Raw genomic sequence first — 12,812 nt, 5'->3', positions numbered from 1 at the left:
TTCAGGTTCTTCGTGATTATTAACAGAAAGAGCGTAATGCTGTTTACGCCGGGACATCGTCTGTAGCAACACGTTGGCTATTTATACCGACGATCATTAATTTTCTTCGTTGTTCCTTGAATCAGTTACAGTCCCTTTTGCACATCTTAAGATCTCTCGTGACGAGAATTAATATGCGGTCGTGTCGCAGCGTACTATGGTAATAACGAAGTTTTCGCTGAAGAAGATAAACCATGGGAGATCTATCGTAATCGCGCGACGAGACAAGCAAAATCCAGAATCACGCACAAATCGCATTAAAATAAAATTAAATCTGTCGTAAAACGCAAAAATTTATAAATACAGGAACGTGTGTGTGTGTGTGTGTGTGTGTGTGTGTGTGTGTGTGTGTGTGTGTGTGTGTGTGTGTGTGTGTGTGTGTGTGTGTGTGTGTGTGTGTGTGTGTGTGTGTGTCGTACGTCCTTACAAAAAGTGTAGGTAATTAATAAAAATATGAACATACGTGCGAAAAATAAAAAGATGTAATTACGCGAGCGCATAATTGTAACTTGCTGTTCATAAAATCGGTAAACGTAGATTACGATCGATGAGAAGGATTTAATACTTCCAGATTATTAGCCGAAACAGAATAGCCGCCCGATACAGATATTAAGGTATTGATCGATAATCGCAATTTCGCCGGTCCGTCGCGCGCAAGCCACGAGATATCTTGTTTTCCCCGAGACGGTAAAGCGGAATAATCAGGTAAAGGGAGACTCGCAGTCGCAAGTTACATCTCGTAGTCGTGAAAGCTTCTTTTGCAGTCCTTACCGCTACGTACGCCGGTGCCGGGGAGACCTCCCAAGTCTCTCGCAGAAGGCACGTCATATTTACGCATCGTGTTTGCCTCCGCTGATTACTGTTTGACGTGCTCGGTTGCTCTCTCGTGCCTTCCGCGGCTCCGCGTCTGGCCCTGCGCTTCTCGTGTTCCGTCGCGTGTCTTTTGCCTTCCGCGCCGTGTACACATCGCACACGCGTACGTGCATAGACGTGCGTGGTGTGTTCCTATACGTTTGTACATATACGCGCGTACACGATCCACGATGTCCTTCTGGTGCTCATTCGCGAGGTCATTATCGATTTTGGCGAATGTCCACGATTGGAATCAAACTGAGCAACGACCATCGAATGAGAATTCGGTAAAGTTTTAATTGCGTGATGTTCCGGAAATGCATTCCTCCGATCATCATCTACTACTAGCAGATATACATACCTCGCAATCTGGTCGGAACATTACAAACAATTACACGGTTCGACGAAACTTGTGTCGAACCACGGCGGAGCTCGATTACGAATTGGAACATACATATAGAAGTGTAAACAGTCCTACTGTGGTTAGTCGAATAAATGATTGATTCTATTTGTGTAAATAAGAAGATGGAAATATAGATCAATGTTAGTATATGTAGAATACCAATGACTTAACTATCTCACGTTTAATGCGCATTTGTAATCAATTATAACATCTGGTCCTCGCGTGAAACCTACTTATTCCACACATCTATTACGCTGTTTTTCATGTATTGCTATTTCACGCGATGTTTACTTAATAAAGTCAATATTAGTTTGAGAATTAAGGTATTGCATGCAAAATGAACGTATAATGAAACGGATAATGCTATATAAGCAGAATTATGTCCTCATTCAAAATTGTTATAAGAATATTCATGATATAACAGAGATGTATGTAATTTTTTCTATGTATGTAAGTTAATAATTATTTTTATAGAAATTATATAATATAAAATTATATTTAAAAATAATGTAAAATAATTTTTTACAATTATTATGTTGTTTATTTCTTCGTTATGAGACATACATCCACTCGTATACGTCGTTCTCGCTTCGATGATCTCTTTCGATCGACCACCACCACCACGTTGTAAAAAATAAGCTTTTAACGAGGGAAAACGAGACACGGGATAGAAAGATGGTGAGCGGAAAGCACGTAGAAGGCGCTGGAGCTCGTTGAAGATAGATCCGAATACGATATGCAGACGCAGTTAAAAGACTTTAGAAAGAGAGGAGTTTGTGAAAAGAATTCGTATTCGCATTTGTGTCCGGCAAAGGTCCGAGAAGCACGACAGCGAAGAAAAAGCTCGGTATGTCCGTGGGCTTTCGTTGGACTCAAGTACGCGGAATCGCACGCGAAGCTCGAGTTTGCGTGGATTGTGCATCGAAAGGAAGCTTAGCAATAAGCCACTATTTTGACTCGTTTTTGCGTCCTCCATGTCGTTTCTATGGAGACCGACCGACCGACTCTGCCTACGTAATTGTTTGACCTTTGACGTCTACTAACTTCTTTGAGTAAAAAGAAAACGAAGAAAAGAAAATGGCCTCGAATGGTCAAGCGGTAATTAGCAAGCCTTTCCACATATTCATCATCGTCTAATTAACATTGAAAAATACTGAATATGTGGAAAGTTTGCCTTCTAATAGAAGTGTTAAAATATATTGATGAGTAAGATTAAAATATAAAACATATATTAGTAGATTGTACAATACTTAAATATTTCAATCGGATTTTCATATTTTTGGTTGGCTTTCTGTGATAAACTATTTATAATCTTATTATATATATGTATCATTACAATTTTAATGAATATCGAAAACTCTTTTTGTTTCAGGTGAGTGCAGTTCTAACATACATCTTTATCGGTTAATTTCTGGTGAGTGTTTTGCGATAAAATGTTAAGTGTATATTAAGTGATATAATACACGGTTAAAAAGTTGATTGATATTCTATAATAATCTATATATTATATATTCGGTTACGACCACGGAAACCTCAAAACTGCAATGTGACACGATTTCGGAACAAAATAGAATTAAGATTCAGGACGTACCGCGGAGAACGGGATTTTCATGACAATGAAAATCACGGGGAAAATCCGGGGAAAGACGCGTAAAGCCGCCGGGGAGAGATTCGAATTCTGCTCGACGTCGACGCAACGACGGGAAGTCGATCGATCGAATTTTCACGTGGTGTGCGTCGCGCGCTGAATTCCGACGATAAATTTATTTATTCTGTCTTGTTCGTCGCGCATGAGCATTTTTGAAATTCGTGGTACGATCGTGTTTCCATGAACGACAGAAAATGTCAACATAAGCAGTTGTCGATTTGAATTGCGTATATGCAAAGAATTGCTGTCTCGGAACGTCTTCTATATTATTACTTCTTTCTGATCGAGAGGTACTGTCTTTTTCTTCCCTCCCTTTCGAGCATGCATTCTACCGAGTGTAACTCGAGTGAAAAATCAATGTGACACGCCGTTAGGAAAGCAACATCTACCTGTACACGTGCTGCACCGCAGCGCGCAGCGTTGTCTGCGCTTAATATGCATTTACTATATACCAATGCCAACTCCTTGACACGCACACCCGTCGCCCACGCCGCCCTCGCGCTTCCCACAACCACCTCACTCGAGGGCCTCAATTCGTTCTCGTAAATATTTACGCGTCAGGCGTTCGATCGCATTTGCATGCGGCTTTTGCCGCGACTTCTGAGCGTTAAGTAGGTGAGTAAGCACGAATGCATATGATTGCCTTTGCGGAGGCCGCGCGGCGATAGATTTGCCTGCGGAAGAAGTTGGGCGAGACGCGACTTTGATCTATTAGAGACGGAAGAGAGTTTGTATAAAATTTAATAAAACTTAAATTTCACGTCTCGCGTAATAATTGTGAGATAATTGCACAAAATAATCATCAATCTTTTACAGTTATGCATTTATAGAAAATATACTTCGACCTTTTTTTCCTTATTCTTTAGCTATATGTATATGTTATAAATGCTGTAACCCATTCAACTCTATTACAGCTTTTAAATGTATTACACAAAATATTTTCCAATAATTATTCGAAGTATCACATTTACGAAATTAATCATTCATACATATTTTTTTAACAATATATGAATAATTGAAGAGATGTCAGATAAAATATTGATTTTTCCTTCATACTGCACGGAAAAAATACCATCACAATCGATATTGAATGAAATCCAAATGTTCTTCGAAATCCGACGGGTAATCGTTAATTGCGGCTCGTAAATATTTACGGGCGGGCTGATCGCATTTGCATATCGGTCTCGGGGGAGGACTTTGCAATGCGAGCGTGACAATTGCGCGACCGCAGAATTCATTGATTATTATACACCATCGAAATGCATTGAAAGCGTCGCGTATCCCGAAGCTCCTGGGTTTCATCGTGCGAGATGAACTCGTTCGCTTCAGGTAGTAAATGGAATTAAATACTATTTTACTGATATTCGAAGTAATGGCATGTCTCGTGATCCTTAACGATCGCCGTAAACTTTACGTACAATAAAGCGTTTAGCTGGATATAATGGCGATAAATTATCCCGAGCTCCGTAAAGAGCCATGACTTGATATTGAATTTCACAGAGACCCATAGCCCACACACATATAACGCCATGAAAAAATTAAGTTAATCATATTAAAAATATATATGTATAATGTATACACATATCGTATCCCTGGAGGTCTGTGGATTAAATTTTAAATTAAAGTCTAAAAGATTATACACATATAGAGAGAATGGCAGGCTCGTTTTTTATGTATTACACCCATTTACAATTCTGCACGAGTTCGTGGAAATTGCATGTAATTGTTATGACTACTCTATTGTTAAAAACAATTAAATGTGTACCTAAATGCTGTGAACATCACAGATAGAAGTTTTGCATTACGTCATGTGTATATAAAGACTACAGAATTTCAAAGCACGACATACGTTCATTTTTATGTAAAAATTTTATTTGCTCTAGCTTTTTTCGCACTAATTAGAATTATTAAACATTTTCGTGTTTTATGAAACGCGAAATTTCTTTTCTTTCTCCTCCGTACTCTAATTGAATCCGAGTATTCGACAAAATCGACAAAGTGGCGACGAAGTTGAAGCGGAAACAGCACTCGCGTCCAACAGGCAACATTGCCCGGGTGATCGGTGAAACGTCCTCACTGGCTTGGATTGCTCTCTTAATTAATATGCATGTACTTTCAGATACGTGTGGTAGAACTGCGCGAAAATTGATTTGTCGAAACGAATGTTATCCGGCGAAGTCTCTGATTTACATTTCACATGAGTGATCGTTTGTCCACGTTTCACTGTCAGGTAAACTCGTTTGATTTTTTCGCTTCTATTTCTTTTATGCAGACAATATATCATCTGATATTTTTTTTGATAATCAAACTCGGAATTCACTAAATTCAACAGTATTATTTTCAAGCTTGACATATTACTTTAACGTTTCTCTGGTTGTACGTTGTAATTTGTGCACGTTTCTTTATATAAAATAAAGGAAACCAAAAACTCCCATAAATGTTTATCATTAATTTATAAAATACCTTTGTTTAAAAAAAATTTTAAACATGCTTCAATTAATCCGATCTTTCTCTATCCTTTATGTATCCAATCTTTATCTCTCTCTTTCCTTTACATATATTTCATAATTTTTTTCAAAATACGGCATATACGCATACTTGTAGTTTGACGACGGAAGTAGAATCATTCGGAGACACAATCGTATCAACGTTACGCGAAATTACAAAAAGGCTAGAAGAAAAAGGATTGAAACTCAGGGAGTAAAAGGCAAAAGTTACGCTTTTTTTCTGTCAGCGGCGGAGTTGGCACGGGGAATGCAACATTTCCGCTTGCAACAGCACGCGTCAGATGCGAGAGAGAAAGAGAACGCGCGATGGTGAATGGTAGTCGGTGGTTGGCGGTCGGCAGCGGACGGCATTTGAGGTCGGGGGCCAACTCGCGGCGAGTAACTCGCGATGGTGGCACGGCTGGGCTCACGAGAGTAAGTGGGCATCCGAGTACCGTCGCCCCGAGTACGCCCTCACCACTACCTGCTTACCCGGCTACCTGCCTGCCTGTGCACGGAACAGATTCGCCTTCCTGCGGGCACCGCAGCGGCCGCTGGCGCGGCAGCCCTTTCGCCTCTTTCTCTCTATACACATACCACGCGGTCGTATTTCACAGGCGTCGCACCCTCTTAAAATTCAGATTTTCACGACTACGACCCACGCTACCTCCGCTTCCTTTACAATTCGCTTCAAAAGCGCTTCTCCCCCTCTCTCCCCTCCGCCCGTCTCTGTCCTTTTATTTTCCTTCATACCGTAATCATAAGGCATTTTCTTTCTGATTTATATATTCCATTTTCTAAAGAAAGAAGAGAGAACAAATGTGGATGTACCGATATCGCATGTTTAAGTCTTGATTCTTCTTGACATGCTTATTAACTTTGATCTTGACGAAATAGCTTCTCCAAAATTTCTCACGTAGAACGGTTATAAGTAGGGGGAAAAAAAATGTTCCAAAGGATTGCAAATCTTACTTAAAGTCAGAAAGATTGAAAAATTCCCTTAACTCTACCTTCTGATTTTAAGATGCGCGACCTCGAGTTCAAACCCTCCGTGCACTCCGCGTTAAAAAGCAGCTCGTACCCGAACGGTGGTCGGGCAGAGAGTAAAAGAGAGTGGCAGAAAGTGAGTGCACGGGAAGAAGCTCGAGACGTACGTACTTACGCGGAGACGTGATTCCGTCACCTGCGCGTGCGAGTCGCCGCGCTATGTAAATCGCGCGCTCTCGCTCGGAGGCGGCGGCGGCGGCGGCGGCGGCGGCGAAACCGGCGAAAGAAAGGTCAACGAACGGCGGCCCTTGTCAATGGGCGCTCAATGGACGCCGGACATTACTTTCACGGGCGCGAAACGAGAGACGGAGAGAGAGAAGGAGACTTGACGCGACGACCCGGCGCGCGCCGGACGTAGGCCGGCGCGCGCCCGTCGCGAGTGGGATAAACGTGCAACTGTACACGCGCGATTCTCATGATAGGTAGGCAAGCGTATGCGCGGGCGTACGCGTGTATGTATGTGCACGGACAAGAGGAGAGCCGGGTCTTACCTGCTTGCCGGAGTCGAGACGCGCAGCGGAGGTGACTCATCGCCGAGAAACGCGCATAATATCGCATGACCGGGCTCCACACGGCCCGTGCCGTCCCTCTGCCGAGTAGCACACGGGGTGTTCGCGAAAAAATAAAAAAAATATTTCTCGACAGCTTGGGAGGATATCAAATTGTTCCTCCCATTAAACATCCCGTTCGGATGTCCTTATTTTTTCAGAGATTCTAGAGAACAGGACATTTAATTTTACACTTTGAATCCTACACGTATTTCAATGACGTGGAAATGAACTGAATGGACAATTATGCAAATTTACGGACGTCTAGATCTCTTTTTGATCGAATTCTTATATATCTGAATTATTAGTAGTTTGCCGGAGAGTCCGGAGACTTCGGCACCGCTCTGTATGGATACGGTAACTCCACCCCGCTCCACCCACGTGTTTGCAATCTAAACCCTCGTATAGTCTTGGCGTTTAACCGGCCTGTCGCGTCGCCATCGACAAAAATTCAACGTGACTGCAGATCGATAATGCCATTGTGCATAAGAGTATCTATAGCCTACGTATTCGATTACAAAGTGCAACTTGTATCTTTGATACAATCAATGGATAGCTAGATTGGTTTCCTATATACCCGTTTTTCAGTAACTGTTTTACATTTGATGCTATTAAATAGAATCGCTTTGTTGTATTCTGTCGCATTACAAATATACGCATCTCCGTGCACCAAATGTGAAATAGTTACCGTTGGTGTTAATATTTATAATCAATGATAAAAGAACAAGACGTTTCAGCATAATCGCTGCAGCATCCGTATTATCGGGAGCATAAACGCTCTACGTACAGAAAGCGATACAAAACACATAAAATTAAAGAGGCTCACGTTCCCCAGACAGCGATGTCATAAAGTGGCGCACGGCCGACATAAAACGGGACACGATCGTCGCGTTCCCGTTCGATGCGGCGTTATCCGCTCGTCGTCGTCGCGTGAGACAACAGACACTCGCGATTCGACGATGGCGAGCATAAGTATGCGCGTTACGGCGCGGCGGTGCTTCGTTTCCGGAGGAGCCGGAGAGACCTCGCCTTCCGCGGGAAGTCGCGTGGGTACGTGGGATACGCGAAACGAAATAAGAAACGAACGTCTCGACACCGACGCCGCGCCGCCGCCGTTGCCGCCTTCTCGCCGGCCGCTACCACGAGTTATGACTTCATGCTCGGGTGCACCCACGATTTATGAAGCTTGAGATCGAGGAGTCGAAAGTGCCTGGATGCACGGGGCTATACGAACGTATGTATCGACGACACGCAACGGTCGTAGAACGCTTAGTCGATCCGACGGTCGATGATTCTCCATCAGCATGTGTCAAAACGACTTGAGAACGACACATGTTTTGAAATTTTTATATATGATATGGAAGATTCAAAATTTTCTTTTCTTCCTTTGCTCGTCTTTTCTAGACGAATTGGTAAAAAATTAAGAATTGATTCATGTATACTCCTCATGATATAGTATTTAGCATTTTTTTAGTCTGACGTTCTGATAATATTCCAGAAATCTTTTATAATAGATATATCGTCATTAATTAATTGCCATTGTTGCTTGTTAAATTATTCAACCTTGCGTCGGAATTACACGACTGCGAAGCTTAAGTAAATTAACAGGTCTGGAACAATTTATCGAGTTACGGCATGACGTGTGTGCATTAATTCCGCCTTAATAAATTTCGTTGCAATACACACGAAGTCAGAATCGGTGCTTTTTACGCTGCGACTTTTTCCTTTGTTTTCGCAAGAATGCGAAACGCGAAAATTACATTTACGAGCGCGAATATGGTGATTTTCTCGATCTGTTTCCCAGCTGCGAAGATCGATAAGCAAATAGCGCGAAGTGCAACGATATATATGTGTGCACGGCGCAGCAAGTAATAAATAACGATTAGCGTGGCGCTAGACAACCGAAGACCTGCGAAATTGGTCTTTCCACGGCACGAAAGCGAAACCCGATGTATCTTCGTTTGCCGCCAGATTGGTAAGGGGCCGGTAAGGATCAGAGTTGTTTGTCTTCCATCTTCCGAGCAACACGATTACCACGCTTGTTGCGAGCGGGAAACAAACCAAACGCCATTCGCGAACCGATCGTCACGTTTGCCCGTTTGCAATACCTCGGCCGGTCGAGTGAACGTAAAGAAAACATGCAATTATCCTCCCTCTCCCTCCCCGTGAATCGTCCCGCGATAATTAATTAGTGACGTACGCCGTGATTTCTTATTCTCGTATCGACTCCGCAATTAAGGCGGTACCTCAAAAATGTTTTTAACGATACGTGAATTTTGAAATAAAACGAAAAAGAAACTGTGTAACGGATGAAATAAATGGAAAAGATTGCTCTTATAATATACCGCATTAAAATGAGACAGATTTATCATGAAACATAGATAATTTCACTGATAATTAAAATCTAAAAAAATTAAGATAGAAACGAACGATTGATTTCGCGTGTATGATTACAGTGATTTTTCCAGCTTTTTCTAAATGCATATTTACGATATAATAAGCTTGTCACAGCAAACAATATTGTCACTGTTGCGCCGGGCATTACTCCGGAATATTATTCTAAATTATCCTTCCGCTTTACGGCTTAATAATAGGACAGAGAAACAGGAAGACGGGCTCTGTGTACGTGGGAGCGAAAGAGAAACGCTGTGGATGGAGAGAGAGATAGAGAGAGGAGAGAGAAAGAGAGAGAGAGAGAAAGGGAGAGAACGAGAGGGAATATGCCTTAGCCCGTGCAACGTGCTTTAATTAAACGGGATACGTTAGACGATGTAACCGCTGTGAACCGCCACGGTATGTACGCTTATTAAGATAAAACAAGCAATTACCGGAGCGCAGAGGTCAATCCCTTTTCTTCTCTCCCTCATCTCTCCCACCCCCCCTCTCTCGCTCTCTCTCTCTCTTTCTTTCATACCTTGCGCGGGGTGTCTAGAATACTTTCGTCACGTCTCATGGATAAAAGTAAAATTCTCTACCGGTTACTTCATTTAGCTTTATCCGTGAATCGTGGTTTGTTATTAAGTCGTAAATTTAAACAACGCGGCAAATACATTACTGCCGACTTTGCTACATTTTGCATAATGGTTGTATATCTTGACCGTAACACTGCTACTAGATAAATGAACAGATAGATAGATTCATTCTGATCTATGGAATAAGACTGATGGAAATTATGATACATTGTATACCACGTATCTTAAACGAATCAAGTAATAGTAAGTAATGTATCTCAAACGAACATAACTGTGAATATGATAATTTATATTTCTGCACGATTGGGTATAAGTTCGTCATAAATAATGATAATCATCATATTGGTATCATAGACGTGTTATGAATTTTACTATATGAATAATAAGATTAATCAAGGATTAATCGATAAAATACAAATTACTATAAAATGTTGATGAATCATATAATCATGTCTATGTAGTACCAAGCAAGTTTTTCACGTGCAGAAAGATTTGGATTTTTTGGCAACTATGTTAATGGACGTAATGATAACACCAGGAAATTGTTAATGGGAGCGGCAAACTCGTTTGAGAGTGTGCGCTCAGACCGAGTCATTCAATTACATCCACCGGGTAACCACTTTAACTTCAACGACGGTCGGAAATGCGTAGGTGCGACGAGTTTCTAGGAACGACGAAGTCATTGCGCCTCCCGGATTGGCAGCATCAAACCGCTCGTGCCGACTACAGATAATTTAGTAGGAACAACCTATTATTTATTATATTGAAGCAGTTAAGTGATGGTCTTTGCTCGAGTCGACTATCGATTATCGATTTTATTACCAGGTGATTAGCTTCTATGTATCTTACTACATTGGAGTTATTTATGATAATCAAGAATACATGAAGTTGATCTTGCAAATTCAGAAATACGTAAAAGTAAATGTTAATAAATATAATAAATAACGAAGGATCCTAGTTCTAAAGAGTTATTCGCTTTAATGCGCCGCGGGAATACGCGCTCGTATAGCAATATTGTTTTAATTACACATCGTCGTCTATGAATACGAAACGAGAGCGGACACGAGGCCAGGATAACTTATAACTCGCGCTTGTCGGCTTGATTACAACACACCTACGCGCGGCCGCTAATCCGTATCCGCATTAACAACCTAATCTGCAACTAGCTTACTTTACGCGTCGCACACACGCGAGGGATACGATAGGGAAGGGCCGTTCTCTTGTCGCAGGATATCTCGGACGTGCTCCGCGAATTGGCGAATTTCGAGCATTCTGACGGAACTCTCGTCGAGTGTCCTTCGTGCATTGTTAATACGTGCGCGGCGACAAGGCACAGCACGTGCAACCTGCAAACGACCTAGGTCGCAACGGGGGTTTACGTATTACCTGACGAACATGTGGCCATAACTTCTTCCTCGTCGCGCAATCCTCCCTTTACGCCTTTACACTCTCTCTCTCTCTCTTCGCCCCTCGATATTGCAAGGAAATTGGCTGCAGTCACGTGTCTCAAATTTCCGCGTCCGGAAATACCGAGCGCATCCTGCCTGGCAGTGCATACTGCAAAAGTAACCACCCACCCGTCGGTGCCCGGTATTCATCGCGGCCTGCGCACATTATTGCCAATCAACGCGCAGCTTCTCCCCTTCTTTTTTGGCACGATCGTTTGCTCGCGCCCGCGTGCATTCGTATAAAGCCCGGTCAACATAATTTACAGTTCGCGAAACGCAAGACACACGCACAGTCTACATGTCAATCTAATCTTTCTGTGTATAAAAGTTATTTTGACATGTAGACTGTGCGTGTATCTTGCGTTTCACGAACTGCGAATTATGTAGACCGGGCTTTATACAATTTAAACAATAACGCGATTCCTTGGACCGTTGTGTCTTTCCCGACGACGGCTATCGGGTTCATTCGCCGCGCGAATTATTCAGGACGCGGTAGAAACAAAACCCGACTTGATTAAACCGTAGATAACCCAGGCGGGGCTCTTTAATCGAGATGACAATGGTCGCGAGACGCACGTTGTCGATGGGTGTTTCACGAGCTTTCCGCAAGTTGGATACGACATTTCTCCGCGAACACATCTATCGTCCAATTCGAGCTTCCGGTACACCTTCTGCTCGCGCAACGATTTTAGTTTGAGAACAAGAGAAACGGTTATATAATAGATATCCAGGAGATAATTTTAAACGAATAGAAACCTCCTCGACAAAGATGAATAAATTTCCAATGATAAAATCAGCAAAACTGTAAGTTGTTGGGATTTAATAATTTTATAACGGTTCTTAAACAAATATTCGCCTTTTTCGATATTTTACTAAAATAGCTATCAGTTTTATGTTATATTGAAATATTTTATTTACATTGATGGCGTCTTAGATTCGCGTCTAATCGTCTTAATGGAGAACGCACCATCGGTATTACATTTGCCCGATATATATACGTGGCTTACAAGGCATATATACGCGGTGCATTACGTCTAATATTGCAGTATACATCAGACACATTGCATAAAGCAACTTCGCGGCTTCCGCGCATAACAATTCCGTTTCGCGCTTGCGTTCGTGCATCCCCTTCCTGTTTCTCCGCCTGCATTGCCTACTCTCCCCGTTCCCTCGTCCTGGCTTCATTCATCATGCACGAGCCTCACATTGATGCATGGACGTCTGCACGGACAACGTCGCGGCGAGTCACGACGCGCCACACCATGACGCTCATTCATGGCGCGGCCACGCGTACAATTGCGGCGTATGCACGCGTGCGAGGCGACCGACCGCGAAAAGGAAGAATGGTGGTCGACGGCGCGAAGAAGGA

General features: G+C 42.5%; 2 protein-coding genes across 7 annotated transcripts in view; one reads left to right on the top strand and one right to left on the bottom strand.

Annotated features, from left to right (window-relative positions):
• Positions 1–12,812, top strand: part of Stet (stem cell tumor) — a 374,089-nt gene that overhangs the window by 125,294 nt on the left and 235,983 nt on the right. The gene's annotated exons all lie outside the window — the stretch shown is intronic.
• Positions 1–12,812, bottom strand: part of LOC143898154 (uncharacterized) — a 185,999-nt gene that overhangs the window by 90,002 nt on the left and 83,185 nt on the right. For 2 of the 4 annotated variants that reach the window (XM_077407429.1, XM_077407426.1), the window contains exon 1: positions 11,382–11,512. The exons of 1 other annotated variant lie outside the window; for it this stretch is intronic. In XM_077407429.1, coding sequence (XP_077263555.1) covers positions 11,382–11,400 — 19 coding nt within the window. In that variant the 5' untranslated portion in view covers positions 11,401–11,512. Of the gene's footprint in view, positions 1–11,381; positions 11,519–12,812 lie in introns of those variants that run through there. One more of the 4 variants, XM_077407427.1, reaches the window with a different exon arrangement.

This window comes from Temnothorax americanus, unplaced genomic scaffold (genome assembly GCF_048541705.1).
Source record: "Temnothorax americanus isolate GAGA-0224 unplaced genomic scaffold, ASM4854170v1 Scaffold22, whole genome shotgun sequence".
Lineage (NCBI taxonomy): Eukaryota > Metazoa > Arthropoda > Insecta > Hymenoptera > Formicidae > Temnothorax > Temnothorax americanus.
This window is presented reverse-complemented; position numbering and strand designations above follow the sequence as displayed.